The sequence below is a fragment of the Neomonachus schauinslandi genome, chromosome 11 (assembly GCF_002201575.2).
Source record: "Neomonachus schauinslandi chromosome 11, ASM220157v2, whole genome shotgun sequence".
In the NCBI taxonomy this organism is placed as follows: domain Eukaryota; kingdom Metazoa; phylum Chordata; class Mammalia; order Carnivora; family Phocidae; genus Neomonachus; species Neomonachus schauinslandi.
In genome coordinates, this window is record NC_058413.1 from 1,125,372 (window position 1) to 1,142,759 (window position 17,388).

The 17,388-nt window shown below is 65.1% G+C and overlaps 1 protein-coding gene and 1 long non-coding RNA gene across 3 annotated transcripts in view; one reads left to right on the top strand and one right to left on the bottom strand.

Moving 5' to 3' along the window:
• The window catches only part of TSPAN4 (tetraspanin 4), a 559,204-nt gene extending 545,269 nt beyond the window's left edge, over positions 1-13,935 (top strand). Inside the window, exons 2-8 of one of the 2 annotated variants that reach the window (XM_021690435.2) lie at positions 401-480; positions 9,588-9,779; positions 11,166-11,240; positions 12,215-12,316; positions 12,427-12,558; positions 12,645-12,728; positions 13,484-13,935. In XM_021690435.2, coding sequence (XP_021546110.1) covers positions 401-480; positions 9,588-9,779; positions 11,166-11,240; positions 12,215-12,316; positions 12,427-12,558; positions 12,645-12,728; positions 13,484-13,552 — 734 coding nt within the window. In that variant the 3' untranslated portion in view covers positions 13,553-13,935. The remainder of the gene's footprint in view (positions 1-400; positions 481-9,587; positions 9,780-11,165; positions 11,241-12,214; positions 12,317-12,426; positions 12,559-12,644; positions 12,729-13,483) is intronic. The other variant, XM_021690446.2, reaches the window with a different exon arrangement.
• Positions 13,936-16,336: 2,401 nt separating this feature from the next.
• On the bottom strand, positions 16,337-17,050 carry LOC110580793. The gene is made up of 3 exons (XR_002480364.1): positions 16,966-17,050; positions 16,662-16,704; positions 16,337-16,503 (listed from the first exon to the last, which is right to left on the bottom strand). It is a non-coding gene; the product is annotated as an uncharacterized LOC110580793 (long non-coding RNA).
• Between the last annotated feature and the right edge of the window lie 338 nt (positions 17,051-17,388).

The window sequence follows — 17,388 nt, forward strand, 5'->3', positions numbered from 1 at the left end:
GGGGCCGCCGCCGGGGCGGAGCGGAGCGGCGCGCCCGGCTGCCACCGCGGGGCCGGGACCGGGGCGGGATGCGGCGTGGCGGGGCGGTGGGCGCGGGGCGCTGAGCCCGGCGGCGGCCCTGGCGCGATGCGCCGCTCGAGCACGGACGAGTCCACGTACCGGCGCAGCCCGTCGCCGGAGGGCAAGGAGCCGGGCTTCGCGCGCGGCGGCCCCTTCCGGCGCTACAGCAGTCTGTACGGGCGCGCGGGCGCCGGGGACGGCGGGGACGGCGGGGACGGCGGCCCCTTCTTCGGCCTGCACGCCAACCCCGGCCCCAAGGCGGCCCAGGCGCGCTACACGTCGCCCAAGGGCAACAAGTACGTGGTCTTCTACCTGGACCTCTCCTTCATCTTCCTCCTAGAGCTGAAGCGCTGCAGCATGGCGCGCGGCTGCCTCCAGGGCGTCAAGTTCCTCATGTTCGCCTTCAACCTGCTCTTCTGGGTGAGTGGCGGCGGGGCCAGGGGCCGGGGGGGCGAACCTAGAGTCGCTGCTCCAGCAGGGATGGAGGGCGAGACACCAGGACGTAGACGGGCGGGTGTGTGTGTGTGTGTGTGTGTGTGTGTGCCCAGGGTCGCTGCCCCAGCTGCGGGCCAGGGCTGGCCCGGCCCGTGGGGCGGGTTTCCGGTACCGCGAGGCTCTGGCCGAGGCTCTGCACTCGGGGCCGCTGCCCCGCGTCCTCATCCCTCTCTTCCTGAGACCGGCCGTGTCCCGCACCTGCGCGCCCGATGGGGCGGCAAGGCACTGCGCCCGCCTGCGCCGGGGTTCGAATGCTGGTCGTGGCCGGCAATGCGCTGAGCCTCTGGTGCCCCCCCTCCCTCCGCGCAGCCGACCCCCCCCCCAAGTGGACTGACCTATAGGCCCAAGGATCGTGGTTCTCAAGGGGCTGTCGGGGGCCAGGTGGTCCCCTCCAGTCTCTGGAGGCCCTGCGGAAAGGGAGAGGGGGTGTGTGTGCACCAGTGAGTTCTCTGGCTGGGCCTGACACTGAGCGGGATGTTGGGCCACCAGGTGTGCTGGGGAGGTGTCTGGTCTCCCCACTGGCTCTTCTTCCTACATGGTGCGAATGTGTGTGCGTGTGCGTGTGTGTGCGTGTGTGTGCACGCGCGCGTGTGTGTTGGGGTGCGGGGCGCCCATAACTTTTGCTGAGGTGGGTTGGGTTTGCTCAGACAGGATGTGTGTGTCCAGGGTCAGAGGTGGCCGCTTCGTCCTCCAGACGGGGGGGGGGGGGGGGGGAGGATGATGGAGATGACAGAATTGCCACCCAGCCCTGGCCCCAGACCTGCAGGGAGCGTGGCAGGCCCCAGCTGTGGCTGCTGTCCCACCGGAGCAGGTCAGAACAAGCCCGCCCAGGCTGGGGTTCCACTGGCTGGGCTAGGGGAGGCTCGGTGGAGAGAGGATGCCAAGGTCACTCCCTGCTCCATCGTTAATTCTCGAGCCAATCCTCCTTCCACAACTAGGAGTGAGGGGGTATGGCCTGGGCTCTGGACCCCACAAGGAGGCTGTGCTTTGCATGCTCATTTGCATGCAGTTCAGTTAAGGCCAAATGCCCAGAATCCTGCTCGTCCTCTCCTTCTTAGGCTGTGCTTTTCTCTTCCCAGCTTGTGGTGGGGGTAGTCAGGGGGCCCCGGGAGGGGCAGCCAGCCTGGGCTGCCTGAGGGGTGTGATCCCAGGGGTCTCCTGCTAGGGGCGGTCACCCCAAGAGTTTGTTCTCTACAAGAGACTCCTGGCAGGGATGAGGCCCAGGCCCAGGGTGAAGCACCGTGAGGCCAGGAGCCAGAGCAGGGGCGGGGGGCAGCTGGAGCCCGGGCCCAGCACATGAAGGGGTGAGCATCTTCTCTTGGTGGGGGATGTTGAGCGGCTGCAGTGGGCACCAGTGTGGATGGCACCGAGTGGCTGGCGGAGTGGGCATGTCACTGCGGGTGGCCAGACCTGACCGGTGGAGGTGCAGGTGGCGGAGCGCCTGGGGTGGCGGGGGGCAGTGGGGGGCAGGTCCCAGGAGGTGGGCAAGACTTGCTTCTTCCCTGTCTGCCCTCCTCAGTGATCTGGGCAGCTGCCTGCAGGCAGAAGGAGAGGCGACCCCTCAAGGGTCCCCAGGCTGAGCTGTCTTTGCCCTGTGAAGCCTGAAGGAGCGTCCGTAGCAGCTGCAGGACAGACACGCTCTGCCAGTCCCTGCGGTGGATCAGAAACCCCTTTGGGAGCTCCTCCTGGGCTGCACAATCCATTTCCCTTTTATTCCACATTCTACTTTCCAGAGAAGCCAGCTGGCCCCCTGCTGCTGACCTGGGTCCGTCCCTGCCCCAGCGTGGTGCCCAGCTGGGGTCTGAGACCCGGAGGGCAGAGAGGGGCACCCGGGCCTGCCCACAGCCCACAGGAAGCACTCGCGAGGCGTGGTGGGAATGGTCAGGAGGCTGAGTCCCGGTTGGAGGTGCCAGCTAGGCTGCCAACTAGGCTGGGGCAGAGGCTAGAGCACCCTTCCCCGGGGCCCCAGCTCCTTTGTTACCTGGGGGTGCTGGCCCCCCCCTCCATTTCCCACTGTCACTGGGAGACCCCTGAGCATCATGCCTCAGTCTCCCCACTGGAGCTGACTGTAAGGGTCAGGACTGAGGTTGTGGGAGGGGAGTCCCAGAGGGCTGGACCTCACGACGCTCACCTGAGTCAGTCCCTCTGACCCCACCCTACAGGGCCAGGCCAGGTCAGGTGCTGGGCCGGCGTTTGCCCTGGCAAGTGGGGAGGTCATCATCTGCAGCTGGGGTGGGATGGGGGAGTTGTGTCTGGAGGGGCAGCCATGCCTGTCCCGGGTGTGGCTCCCAGAGGGAGTGGATGCCGGGGGTCCTGGTGGCGGGGGGGCAGGAGTCCAGGCTGCAGGTGCAGATGGGGGAGGGGCGCAGGGAGGTGAGGGGTCCCGAGGGCACCAGCCCTCACACCTGCTTAGAGGTCAAGGTGCCGTGACTTCTCTAACTTCATCCCACCCTTGTCTTGGCTCTCCTGTCCCCCAAGCCCTGCCTGGCCCCCCTTTACCTCCGGCTTCGACTCTGCTGGAGGCGGACCCCTCAAGGCCCTCACGTTGACCCCTTGCTCCTCCAGCAATACCGTCCCCATTGCACCCACTTCCCTGCCCCTAGGGCGCCTCTGGCCAAGACCAGAGTTCCTGACTGGGCCTGGGGAGGCAGGGAGTGGGGAGGGCAGGCTCAGCAGATAATTGACTCTTATTTATGTGCCCCGTTTGGTGGGTTTTCCCTGGGGGCTCCTGCTTGGGTCTGGGAAGGCAGGGCTGAGGCCTCCAGCCATGGGTCCTCGTGGGGCGGGAAAGAGTCATCACCTGTCTGTCCTGGCGTCGGTCTGCCCGGTCCTGTGTGGATGGGCTGAGTCCCTGGCTTGTCTCAGTGAAGGAAACAGGCCCACGTGTTGTCACCAGGGCTTGGAGCTGGGGTGACCTGAGGCGGGGGGCTGGGAAGGCACAGGCACCACCCGGAGGAGGAGAGGGACACAGGGGCTGGTGGCCGGGGCCCCTCAGAGTCCAGAGCCAACTGACCCTCATAGCCTCTCCTGCCTTCCCGCAGCAGCTGGGGCCTTTGTTGGGGACACACAGCTCCGGCAGGGACACAGTGGCGCTTTTCTGAGGCCTGCACAGGTGTAGGGCCAGGGTCCCCACGGTGGGGCCGGGGGTGTCTCCCAGGAGCCCCATCCACGTTCAGTACCCGGGAACAGGTGGAGTGTACCGTGTGATGCCAGGCGCGGGGTGAGGGTTTGGGGCTGTTCAGGCCCCCACGGTGGCAGAGGTGGAGGCCCCAGGGTCGGCGGGGGGGGGGTGGGGAGGAAGGGGGGGCCCTTCCTGCCCTTCCCCCGCGCTGGGGCAGAGGGCTCAGGACTCCCCCAGGGGCAGTCTTGGTGGCCCGGGGGGGCCTGGGGGGGGGGGCCTGGGAGGAGGCGGGGCTGAGCCTAGCAAGGTCAGGATGCTTCTGTGTCTCCCCCTTGGCCAGCTGCCCGACTCCTCCCAGATTCGGATCAGCCAAGCTGAGGGCCCCCCTCCTGCTGCTCCCCTGGCAGGTGTCCCTCCCCACCCCCCTTCCTGCCCCTGGGCTGCGCGTGGCGCTGCCTCTCCCTGCACTTGTGGTCAGGGTCCCTCTGCATGGCTGGGGTGGGGGTCGGAGCCCTGCCTGCCTTTTCCTGCTGCCCAGGCCTCCATAGGACTTTGGGTAAATCCTGCCCCCTTGGGGTCTCCTGGCGTCTCCCTTGCCCCAGCTGTACCTCAGGGGGGCCTGGATTTTCCCCTCTGATGAACTGCAGATGATGTCCGAGTGGGTGGCCTGAGTGGGTGGCTGTCATTGGCCCTTGGGCAAGGCCCCTGAGACTGGTGGAGGAGGGGACACATGGTGGCAAAGGGCCCCGTAGAGCTGGGGGCCATGACCTCCCCCCTCAGTCCTCCCTGCAGCTGGGAGGTCACAAGGCAGGGCCAGTGAGCGTCCCGGACCCTGTGGCTCTCGGCCGCGGCCTCCTGATGGTGCTGGGCGCGTCCCCATGTCCAGGCTTGTTTCTTTCTGCGGCAGGGTAAAGCAGGGGTGGCCTGCTGCCTGCAAGTAGGGGTGGGTGGGCAGCCTTGCGATGGGTGGAGGGAGGGCAGGCAGATTCTGTGATGGGATTGGGTCTGGAGGGCACCAGGGAGCTGGGGGTGGGGGTGCTTGGCTGCCCTGGTCAAGGGTCAGGACACTCTCCTCCTTGGGGCCAGCAGCTGGCTGATGGGACAGACGGGGATTTGGGGCCTGGGGATGTTGGTCGGCTCTGTGGTGGCAGTACCGGTCTCTGGGTCCGGCTCGGCGACAGAACCCTCCCTCCCACGGCGGGGATGTCAGGCAGAGCGCTGATGGCTGGAACCAGGTGTGTGTGTGGCCGAGCGGGTGGCTCCCCGATAGGTTGGGGGTGGCAGCGGTCCGTTAGGGGGCCCCGGTGAGACTCCCCAGCAGTCTCATGGTCCACTGGCTGAGCCAGCAGGTGCCCCTGTTGCTATGGTTCTTATCTGTCCCCTGGATGCCCTTTGTGGTCCAGTGAGCTCCTCCTCGCCCTTGAGGGTGGACTTGGACCTTCCTGAAGCTGCCGGCCAGGGCTGTTCTGTTCCCTGCCCAACCCCTTCTCCGTGGACACTGGCTTCAGGGGGTCCTGTCAGTGGGGCTGTCTCCCTGACAGGCTGGGGCTGGTCTCCTTGTGTCCGAGCCTTGGGGGTCAGTGAACGGGGCTGATGATGGTGTGGGGGTTTGCTGGCGTTTAAGAACATGAACGGCAGGCAGTTGCATAGATTTTCAGCGAACGGCCAGGTGACCATATCCGGTCAAGGTAGGGAACGTTTCTGTCAGCCCAGAAGGTCCCTGAAGCCCCTTCGCTCAGTCTCCCTGACTCCTGCCTTGGGGCAGACCTGGTTTCTGGCACGGCGGACACATTTTGCCCTTCCTGAACGTGTATAGATGGAGTCCCCTCGTGGCTGTTCTCGGCTGGGAGGGGTGAAACACCTCGCCATGCCCAGCCCCCACCCGAAGGCTGTGCTGGCTGCCAGGCGAGGGGCTTCTGGGCACAGGCTTGGCCCCTGCAGGCACCCAGCCCTCCACTGTGTTCCAAGGACGTGGCCAGCTGTCCCGCCATCTGCTGGCCGGAGGGGCAGTGGCAGAGGGCCACCTGATACCTGCCCCTTCATGGGCCTGGGGCCGGGCGTGGCATCTCAGACCATGTGGTCCCTATAACCTCAGCCCTAGGCCAAATCGAAAAATGCACAGACAAGAAAAAAGGACAGCAGGAATGGGGGCGGGCACAAGCCAGGCACTGGACTGGGGCTGGTGACAGGTGAGGACAGAAGATAAGGCGTATGCTTGAGATGCACGGGAGGGGGTCAGGGAGGCCACAGATGATGGCAGGGCAGGGATGGGGGTCCCCAACGGGACGGCTGGGCCCTTCTCTCAGGCGGTCAGCGGGTCTGCTCCTGGGACCCAGCTGGGCTTTTGTGTGGCTGGGAGGAGAGTCCAGCCAGTGCCCCAGGCAGTGAGAGAGTGGGGCTGGGCAGCCGTGGGGTTGGGGTGGGGTCCTGGCCTCCCAGGAACCTCAGCCCCACTTACGCTGTGTTTGATGTTCTGTGTCTGAGTCTAACGGGCCTTGTTTTTTTCCTACACTTGGAGGCTGTAATTTTCCTGCCAAAATGTTTTAAAAGCTGCATACGCAGAAACATTTTCAAAATTACAGGTAATTTTATTAACTGTGTGCATGCATTCTGTTAGTGTGTGTGTCTGAGTTTTTGGTGACTGGTCTGTGCAAACAAGCTTGAACACGGAGGGCCTTGGGGCTTGTGGGCAGGACAGGCCATAGGGCAGCATGTCTGTGACATGAGCCCGTGCGACACGGTGCTGGCGAGTGCTGCCCATGGCAGCGGGCCGTGTGTGTGTCCCAGCGTGGGTCTCTCCTGACGTCTCCGGGTGGAGGTGGGACGTCGTGAACAGAGTTAATTAAGGAAATCCGTTTCCACCAGTGCTGGGGGTGAGGAGCCCCGTCCTCGGTCCCCTGGAACCTGGACTGGTCCCCACCCCCCACAGCCGCTTTGCTCCCCGTGTCCTCCCCATGCCCTTCCATGTGTCCCCATGGGACAAGGGAGCTCAGACGGGCTCATTTTCCTGCTGACAGGAGCCGTCTGCCGACGTCCTTGAGGCAGGCAGTCAGGTTGTAAAGAACGAGTCATTGTCTCCTTTGCTCAGGGACCTGCCGCAGGAGACGGCCCCACCCACTGAGGCCCCATCCTGGGGGCTCAGCTCGGAGACATGACTGGCTCAGAGTGGGGGCTGCGTGGTTCAGTGGGGGACAGGCTGGCGTGAGGCCTGGGCATGGCAGCCGGTCAGTGTCCCTCCCCACAGGGAGGTGGCCCACCCTCACGCCCTCCCTGACCCGGGTCCTCGGCCACGGTGTCCCTTCTGTGCACAGCACCCCACTGGGCGGCCCCAGCTTCAAGCTTCCCCTGGGGCTTTGGAGATCCCAGAGGCAGTGGGCACACTGTGGGGACACGGTGTCCCTACAGGCACGGGGTGGGGCATAGCTCCAGAAACCCCCCCGGCTCCCAGTTTCTTATCTGCAGGTTGGGTGGGAAGATCGAATGAGCCAGAGCCTGTCCCAGCCTCTTCTGTGCCCCATGATGTTGAGTGGTGCCTCCCACAGGCGGGCGTGGGGTGCGCAGAGGCGCTGAATGTCCTCCTGGCCACCCCGCCTGGGGTCAGCACCTTGGACAGTGCCAGCGCCATTGGTGGGGGGCCTGCCTCCATCCCACAGGTGGGGGTGCACACACATCTCCATAACTGCCCTGGGGCTGTGCCCAAGCCCAGCTCTGCAGTGAAGACGTCACCTGTCTGTGTCGTCTCCCCCTCCCCCACCTGCGCTGGGCAGCTGGCTCCTCACACTGGGTGCACACCCAGGGCCCAGAGGCAATTCAGGCCACTCCTCCGGGTGGGTGCCTCCACTGGCCTCCCACCTCTGAGCCTCGTCTGGGCAGCCTCCCCTGGCCCCCTGGCCCCTGATCATGGCCCTGGGTTTGGTCATTGCATGGAGATGGCCTCACAGGAGGCCACAGGCAGAGGCTTTTGTCACCGTCCATGGTGGGCCCTCTGGGAACTTTCAGGGCCATGTGGTCAGTACCCTGCAGCAGGGTCCCCCTAACCTGGTACCCTGCCCCCTCCCTGTCCCTTGCCTGAGCTGCAGACCCCCACCCTACTCTGGGGAGGGGCTCAAGCAAGCAGGATGATCCCAGCTTCCTGGACCCTGCCCTGAGCCAGCAGCATTCAAAAGAAGTGTTGTTTATAACTTTTAGACCGCAGTTCTTGTTTCTGTGGAAGGTGCAAAGAGGGGCAGGGGGGGCCAGAGACGACCCACATGTTCACCCTGGGCTGACTGGACCCCCACTGGATGGTGGTGGGCATTTCAGCTGGGGACTCTCCTGCCCTTGGCAAGGCCCAGAGGCCCAGAGGGATCCCAGACGCTGGTAGGCCTGGGCCAGAGCCCCTGGTGTCTGCCCACACCCTGGGAGCCGTAGCCCCTAATGCTCTTGGGTTGGGAGCTGCGTCCCCCCACCCCCATAATTGCAGTCTCCTGCCAGCCTGGTTTCATGCATGGTGTGCACACTCCCCAGTGGGTTATGGAGAAACGAGTGGTGGCCCCACCCCCATCCCAGGGCCAGGTTGACTGGCCGGTGAGGCCTCCTTGGGCAGGGGTCTTAGAGCCTGTGGGGCCTGCTGAGTCATGGGGTCCCTGCCAGGCTTGGGGAACCAGGCCAGTTGTTGGGGAGGCATTGTGTGTGGATGGCCCTGGCTCCCCTTGGCTCGACTGACTGGGTGGGAGGCTCATTTCCCAGCCTCAGTTTACTGGTCTGGGAAATGGGGTGGGAGTCTGGCCATCTAGGCTCAGGAAGCTTTTGTGGGGTGATGCAGGGCTGGATGCTGTTTACCCTGGAGTCTGTGACCTAGCCTGTCCTGGGCATGCAGGGTGATCACTCCAAGGGCTGGGTGTTGTGCCCAGGAGAGCCCTGGGGGCTGAGGCCATGGGGGCCAGGCCAGATGGTGAGGAGTGGGGAGGGGTCCCCAAAGCCGCCTGGCTTTCCCCAGAGCCCAGCAGGTGTTGGTCACCAAGTGGTCTCACCGAAGCCCAGGTTTTGGGGGACCAGGTCAGCTTTTGTGGGGCTTGCTGCCCCCAGCCTGCACCTGTTTATTCCTGAGACCACCCAGAGCCCTGGCCCATCCCTGCTCCCCCAAGGCTGGGTGTCCCCGTCACCAGGCAAGGCCGCGGGCCCGCACTGGGTTCTTTACCACTTTGCCTTCTCGCCCTTCTTCCTCTCATTTTAATTGTGTTTGTAATAAGGAACAACTATGAAATTCAGTAAAAGTTCCAGTGGTTGAGAGGGAGGGGCAGCAAGGGCCAGGGATGAGGTTCTCTGCGCTGTCCTGTGCTGGCGTCCACGCTGGGGCCTGGTAGGTGCCCTGGGGCTTGTGCTTAGAAGGGGACAGCTGGGGACACCAAGGGGGCCCATGGGGATTGTGGCCACCCACTGGAAGGTGGTTTTTTTAGTAAGAGGGGAGCGTGTGGTCCAGCAGGGTCTCCAGGAGTCGTCTCCCTGACTCTCAGGTCCAGAGAGGCTGTGGGGTAGGTGCAGGCCAGGCTCTGGGGGAGAAGGGGATGCTTCCCGAAGGGGTGGTGTTTGGGGGGGCCCTGGGCCCCCTGCCCTGGCTGCCTCACCATGTCACTGGGACAGGGGCAGGCACCCCATTCGTGACCCGAGTGGAGAGTGTCCTCAGACCACATCCTCCCCACGGCCATAGGTGTGGACCTTGGGGTCCCCATTACTGTGGCTGTGGGGGAATCGGCTGGGTGCTGGGAAAAGACTAGGAGGGGTGACTGACCGTGGAGGTTGGCAGGGTGGGCGAGGGTGCACGGGGCCCATGGGATGCCACTCTGGGTGGCCACAGGGGTCTGTTCTGGGGTGGTCTGGAATGTGTGGATGGTGGCCTCACTGCCCTCTCTCCCTACCCCGGCGGTCCCAGCTGGGAGGCTGTGGCATCCTGGGTGTTGGCATCTGGCTGGCTGCCACCCAGGGGAACTTCGCCACCCTGTCGTCCTCCTTCCCGTCCCTGTCGGCCGCCAATCTGCTTATCGTTACCGGCACCTTCGTCATGGCCATCGGCTTCGTGGGCTGCATCGGGGCCATCAAGGAGAACAAGTGCCTCTTGCTCACCGTGAGTGCGCCCCACACGTGGGCTTCACCTCTGGGGCCTTTGCTCCCTACCTGTGCTGACCCCGCAGGGCCAGCAGGTCATGGCCATGGCCTGTGGCAGCCCCAGGGGGCCTTGCTGGGGCCTTCCAGACCAGGCTAGGGCTGTGGGGGGTTGGGTGCTGGGGGGCTGCTTGCCCAGAGCTTAGTGGAGGCCTCCCTTGACAGGACACATGTCTTATCACCCCCCCACACGAGTGCCGGGGGGGCCCCCTCCAGCCGGTACTGGGCCTGTTTGCTCTGCGACCACCCTTCCTGGGACCCCCTCCCCAGCTCCCGTCCCAGGACCCTCTGTTGAGAGGCTCACAGTCCCCACCTCTGCCTTAGAGACAGATTTACAGGCAGGATGTGTTCCCGTCTTTAAGAACATTAATCACAGATAATTGAGAAGGAGAAGGATCCCCGGGGTCAGGCTCTGCACCTATTAATAGGTCTAGCAAAGGCCTCCGGCAGCTTCAAGTCCTAAATCACCCCTTCAAATTGATCCGGCCTGAGGAGCCCTTGCCCAGGGTGGGGCCTCAGAGGGCATGTCCCCCAGTCCGTGCAGCTTCCCCAGGTGTTCAGCACATTCCAGATGCTCCCATCAGGGCCTGGGGCTCTGATCCCTCGGAGCAGCAGGTGGGGGTGTGGCTGGGTCCCCAGCTGCCCCGGGGAAGGAAGCTGCAGTGTGTGTGTGTGGCCCAGCCCCGGCCGTCCCCACAGGGAGACTCGGGAGTCAGAGCCCGGGGCCTGCTGGGGGCATCCTGGGCCCGCACTGAGGGAAGGCCAGATCGGGGGCCTCAGGAGAGGACAGGGCGCGCTCCCTCCACCTGGGCCCCATTCATGTCTGCAGGAAAGGCGGGGTGGACACAGGCCGTCTCTGCTGCTCCACTGGCCTGGGACTTCTATGACAGGGTCGGGGCTGTGCCTTTGGGGGTGCTTGAGTGGGAGGCTGTCACCCAGCAAAGTTTGTGCAGGCAGGTGGGGCTTCTCAGGCTCCTGGCGGCTGTCCCCTCACCGTGGTCTTTCCTGAGTGGGTGTGCTCTGGTGGCTGTGACCCCCAGGGTTCAGGGTCATCACAGACTGACCTCCTCCCCGCCCACAGGGAGGGGGACACGGGCACAAAGCACACGTGTGCCGGCAGGTGTGAGGCTTGTGCTCCGAGGTCAGTCGAGCGAGAGAAGAGCCCCTCCAGAGAAGGGAGGGGTCCGCGGGAGGTGGGGCGGCATGAGGGTGGTACGCTGCTCTCTGGGGGCCGGAGACCTGGTGTGCGTTCCAGCAGCACTGGGGCATCTGTCCAAGGTTCGCGGAGGGCTGGGGGGCAGCTGGGGGTCGGGGCGGCCAAGTCACCAAGGCCAGGTCTCCTCTGCAGTTCTTTGTGATGCTGCTCCTGGTGTTCCTGCTGGAGGCCACCGTCACCACCCTGTTCTTCGCCTGCACTGACAAGGTTCGGCCACCCCGCCCTCCCCAGCTTCGGGTGTGGGGGCTCTGATCTCCCCACCCGGCTGGCGGCCACCGTGCTGTGGTGACAAGGCCTTGGGCAGGGCTGGGAATGGTTGTCACAAGCCCCCTGCGCTGTGCGGGCGGACAGTGGCCCCTGCTATCCACTCACTGGAAGACCCGGCTTTAACCGCAGCCACCAGAGGCCGGGCCTGGAGGTTTGGGGAGGTTTCTGGCCCTCCGAGAAGCGGGGGTGCAGGGGTGTGGTGCTGTGTTCTGGCTGAGCTCCTTACTGTCCCGGACTGCATGTCTGCTGGGCAGGGAAAATCCCCCATCCCCATTTACTTACTTACATTACTGACTGCTCGTTTACATGTGTTTTATACTCTGAGTTGTACCCTAGACCTGTGTTCCTTATTTTGCTCACAGTTTTGCACCTCTGCCCATTGGGAGCTCTTGCTTGGCTCCTGGGTCCCTTTGGCATCCTCCCCTCGGTGTGCATTCTGGCGCTAGACGCCCCCCAGACCTAGCTGGGCGTCTCCTGCCCCAGCCCTGGAATCAGCCTTTTCTCCAGGAGCCCTGGTTCCTTCACTGGAGGACGGTCTGGGGAACCAAGTTCTGGGGGCTGGCGTGCTCCTCGCCACTGGGGTGTCGTAGCTTCTGGGCCCGAGCGGACGGACGGAGCCGTGTACTCACAACCCGCATGTACAGACCGCGCTCGGTGTTTCTGTACGTGTCCGTCTGTCTCTGTACCTGAAGCTTGAGGTGTCGGACTCAAGTGCCAGCCGCTGTTCAGCACCACAGAGGGCCCAGGGGCGGGGACAGGCAGGGGCCAAGTCCTGGGCCTGGGCACAGGGATGGGGGCTTCTGGGAGGAGGGGACTCCAAGGAGGTAAACAGTGGGCACAGGGTGCCAGGGGTCTGGATGAGGGAGGTGGAGCTGGCCGTGGGGGTGGCCCTGCTGACCCCTCTACACTTGCAGATCGACAGGTATGCCCAGCGGGACCTAAAGAAGGGCCTGCACCTATATGGCACCCCAGGCAACGTGGGCCTCACCAACGCCTGGAGCATCATCCAGACCGACGTGAGTCTGTGTGCGTGTGGAGGCAGAGAGGATGCGGGTGTGCCAAGTAGGGGGGCAGGGTCCACCCGTCTGCTCCCCATCCATCCCAGCCCCTGCGCCTGTCTGTGTAGTTTCGCTGCTGCGGGGTCTCCAACTACACCGACTGGTTCGAAGTCTATAACACCACTCGCGTGCCGGACTCCTGCTGCCTGGAGTTCAGTGAGGGCTGTGGCCTTCACGCACCTGGCACCTGGTGGAAGGCGGTGAGCACCTACCCTCCCAACGCATCTGGGACCCAGGGGTGGAGGGGGTGGCCTCGTGGCCCCTGTGACGTGCACCCTTCCTCCAGCCGTGTTACGAGACCGTGAAGATGTGGCTCCAGGAGAACCTTCTGGCTGTGGGCATCTTTGGGCTGTGCACGGCGCTGATACAGGTATGCTGGGTGGGGCCTGCCTCAGGAGCCACCTGGACCAGCCCCAGCCCCCACCTAGCAGCCTAGCTCACCAGCCCCCTGGTGGAAGCGCCTCGAGCCCACGTGGCTGAGAGGTGGGGTTTGAGGGATGGTCCAGGGCCACTCCACGGGGAGGCGACCTTTGACAGGTCAGGGACAGGCAGGCCAGCCTTGTTCCTGCGGCCCAAGCCTGGCAGCTGTGGTGGGTGGTGGTCACGGGATGGCTCGGTGCAGAGTGAGGGTGGGCAGCCCAGGCCCTGGTGCCCCTGATCCTGGCTTCCCAGCCCCCGTGAAGTCCTGCGTGTCAGCACCGTGGGGGAGCTCGAGGCCAGTGTGTCAGTAAACTCGGACGTCAGGGCAGCCCCCACTCCTGGGGTACAGAGGTAGATGGGGGTCGCAGCCAGTGCACACACACTGTCAGAGGTGATCACAGTTGGATGACAGGCAGGTAGGGAGGGGCACAGAGCCGATGGGCCCTGAAGCCACCAGCAGAACCACAGTGGCCACACTGAAAGGCAGGTCTGGGGGCCGAGCCCTAGGAGTCCCCAGGGTGCCCGTGCCAAGGCTCAGGGGGACGTGGCTGGGCTGGACCTGAACTGCCAGTTGGGGGAGGCCTCTCGAGAAGTGGGGTACAGGCCATCCAGGGAGGAAGCTGTGGGGTGGGGTCCATGGGCAGGACCCCTCTGTGCTCGTGGTCTCCTGGAGCAGTCCTGCCCAGCCCCCTTGTGTCCCCGCAGATCCTGGGTCTGACCTTCGCCATGACCATGTACTGTCAGGTGGTGAAGGCGGATACCTACTGTGCGTAGGCTGCCCACTGCCTGCCACCTCTGCCTCACAGCCCATGGGGGAGGTGACCACGTCCCCACCTGCCTCTCCTGCTCAGGATTCAGCACCAACCCTGGACGCCCCCCCAGGACCCTCAGCCAGCCCTGCGAACACCGTGCTGGAGGAGGTCGCCAAGTGCTGGCCACGCAGGCAGGGCTGGGGGCGGGAGGAGCTTTTCATACCTGTGTACTCTCCAGAGCAGCGCTCCCCCTGGCTGGGGTTATTCGCAGGTGGGGGTGGGGGTGAAGGGCCAACCGCTGGTCCTGGTGCTCAAGGCGAGGCTGTCGCCCCACCGTCCACATTCCACAGCGGAGCCAGTGCGGGCTCTGGGTGCATCTTAATAAAGCGCGTGGGCGACAGCCCCCACCTGTGTCTGTTGCTGCCCCGAGCCTCTGGGGGGCTGCCCAGACAGACCCTGTGTGGCCGTGGGCCCCCACCATGTGCCCCGTGCCTGCAGCGGGGCTCCCGCACACGCGTGGGGCCAGCCCCCAGCCTCCGTGAGATCAGACACAGGAAGTGCAGAGGCGTCTCAGGATGGCCCTGCCCTCCGACGCCCTCCATGCAGCCCCAGGGCGTTGCCTGCCCCCCGTGAACTTGGCCCCCGAATTGTTCATCTGTACGGATTCTGCAGATAAAATGGGCTGTCAGGAGTGGAGCGGCTACCTCTGGGGCGCAAGCACCGGGGTCTCCTGAGATAGGGCTGATGGGGTGAGGAAGCCGTGGGTCTGGGGCTTCGGGCTGGAGGATGGGCCCCTCCCAGGAGCCTCACGAGCCCCCAACCTCAGTTTCCAGCCCTCCTTCCTGCCAGCTCCAAGGTGTTGCCCTCTCTCCGGCCCACCTGGGGATGCCCAGCCAAGCACTGACCACGGCCCAGACACAACCCAGACCGCCAGTGTGCACCCAAGCCCACCGACACCTCCCGTCCTCACACCATGGAAACTACCAGATCACTGCCCTTAGTGATCTCAGGGCACGTGGTTAACGCCCCCAGACCAAACTGTTCCTCACCTACGAGCAGCAAACTGGAAAACCGGCAGGAACGGTCGCACACCCAGCAAAGCAGTCCCCATGTAACCCCCTACCAGTGTCCACAGAGTCCGCCTGCGAGGACCCGGGCCCCCCATTCGTGTTTCTCTCCAAGCATGTGTGACCAAAGTCAGACCTGCCCCAGGCTTGGTTGCTCCTGTGTACCCCACGTGCAAGCTCTCGCTGGACCCATGGGAACAGCTTGCAGACGTGGGACCCTTTCCGCCCACAGCCTCCTATGTGACCCCTCAGACTCCAGCCCTGACTCAACCTCCCCCATGGCCCTCGAGCGGCCTTCGTGCCCCGGTCCACCAGGGTCCCTGCCCTCCAGTACAGACCCCCACCTGTTGCCTCTGCTTGCTTCCCAGGCTCACTGTTCTCAGTGTGGGTGCCCCTGGGGGTCTGACCTCAGGACCACTCTCCCAGCCCCCACCCCCTTTGCTGGTCCCACCTTCCCAGGCACACCCAGCGTCTGTCACCTGCCCGGCTCCCCATCTAACACTGACCCCTACTGTGACTTCCAGACACACTAGAGCCCAGCACCCCAGCCCTGGTGCTAGGGCTCCTGGCTCCCTTCCTGCCCAGGCCTCTGAAGCTGGGACAAGGGGCGTGCCGGCCTGTGCCTCCAGCTCCACCCTCTGCTCCTGCCCACTGCCAGGGTGGCTGGTGTGGGGCCGGGCGAACCCCATGCTGTGGCCCCACGTGCCAACCCACAAGCAGACAGGCATACACACGAACACGTGTGCACACGCATGCTGAGCGTGCACACACGCGTCCACGGCAGCTGCACACATGGACTTCTTGTGACGGCTCCGCTCCACCCCCACACCCCCTCTCCCTCCTTCTATTCAGGCCCAGACTCCTCACCCACACCAGCAGGCCGTCCCGCCCCCCAGCCCCATGAGCAAGTCTGTGGCTTTGGGAGAGGGGGTAGCTGGCAGGGCCTGTCCCCCTCAGAACAGCGGGGTTCTTCCGTGGGGCCGCTCCAACAGGGCACTGGCGGGCCCTGCCCCTCAGAGCCCTTCCTGCTTCACGTCCCACAGCAGGAGAGCAGGGAGCACGGCCTCCACCCCAGGACTTGCAGCGTGGAAGCCCCAAGTGCTTTGGGCAGGGCCCCAAGCTCACGCACAGCAGCTGAGCAGTGAGTCGGGGCCGGCTCTGCGGACAGCACCAGGCCCCGGACCGGCGTGCTTACCGAGGAGGCTCCGCTGCTCGCAGCCCGCAGGACCATGGAGCTCAATGGCTGGGAGCGGGGGCCGGCAGCCCTTCTGGCCGAGGGCCTGGGGGGCGGGGTCTAGCTGTCTTTGGCTACTGGCAGTCCCAGAGTCTCTCCTGATGTTTCATCCCGGGAGCCTGGCTACGCCTGTGGGCAGAACCCGACCGCCCAGCCCACTGGCACCCACGGGCTCGCAGGGTTCCTTTGCGGGACGGGAACAGCTTCTCTGAGTCGGGCTTCGTACAGCAGCCCCCACCCCCTCGCTGGGCAGGCCGGGCCAGCATGGGCAGGGAGAGGCCGAGGCCCCTCGGCACAGCCCCGAGGTCCACAGGGGAGGGGAGAGAGCCCGGTCCTGCCCCCACCCGGCCTGGCGGCAGTGAGGGCTGGGTGGGAGGGGCCTGCGTCGTCTGGGCAACCTGGCCAGGACGGCCCCACCCCACATCACTGGTGAGGAGGCCTGGCTCCCAGGACCCCTCAGCCACCTCGAGGACCGCAGCAGAAACTGGACTGGAAACAGAGAAGAGTCTGTATTTCACATGTGAACTGGTCACTCCATCGCTCAGGAAAGCACACATCCGCTCGCAGCCAGGCCTAGAGCAGGTCGTAGAAGTAGTCCAGGCCCTGGCCCAGCTCCCACATGGATACTCCGACGCCCAGCTCCCGGGCCAGCTCCAGCCGCACCTGCACAGACTGCGGGCCCATGGGCAGGCGTTAGCCCCACCTCTCACCCCCGGGACAGCCCCCCTGCCGACACTGCTCAGCAGGGCCTAACTGAGGACAAGGGTCCTTGTGGGGAGGGGTTGTACCTGCTGCCCCCACCCTCAGCATCAAGGCCGGCCCACACATACCTTCAGAGTTGGGTAGAAGACCATGTGCCTCCCACCGCGGCTTCTGCAAAACACGACGAGGCCTTCTGCCTCCTCCCAGCCTCTGCTTCTCCCGCACCCCTCCCCTGCCCCCAAATGGAAGGGCATGCCGGCCCCACCTCCCCTTCCAGCAGAGGTCTCCGACCGTTTGGAAAGGGCCCTCCATGGGTCCCACTCCTCGGGCTGGCCCAGCCCTCAGGGGCAGTGAGCGAGCTGGTGGCCCGGGGGCCCTTGGCCAGCCCGGGCAGGCACACCCCTCACCTAGGGCCTCCTCCTGGACACTCACTTCTTGTACTCGAAGAAATGCTCTGCTGCCTGGCTGTCCCACACGATCCGGGGCCTGTGGTCCTTCAGCATCTGGATGTACCTGTGGGAGGCCGGGCATGGATGTAGGAGTCCCCGAGACCGCCCGAGCACATGGAGGGGCAGTGGGACTCGGGGGGCCACCCCCGGTGTAGGCAGTGCCCGCAGCACGCCCGGCTGTGGGACGGCCACGTGTGCACCCTGGACAGGGGAGCGTAGGACGGGGCCTGGGACCCTCAGCCCTGGGCCCACGTGGGCTGGGGGCCTTGTGTCCTCCCTCGGGGGTCGGGGAAGGACAGAGATGCTGACAGATGGCCCCTGAGATTGGAGCAGTGGCCCTGGCGGCACCTGTGGGCTGCGCAGCAGAGTGTGGGACGGCACCAAGGCTGGGTGTCCCGGCCGGGCT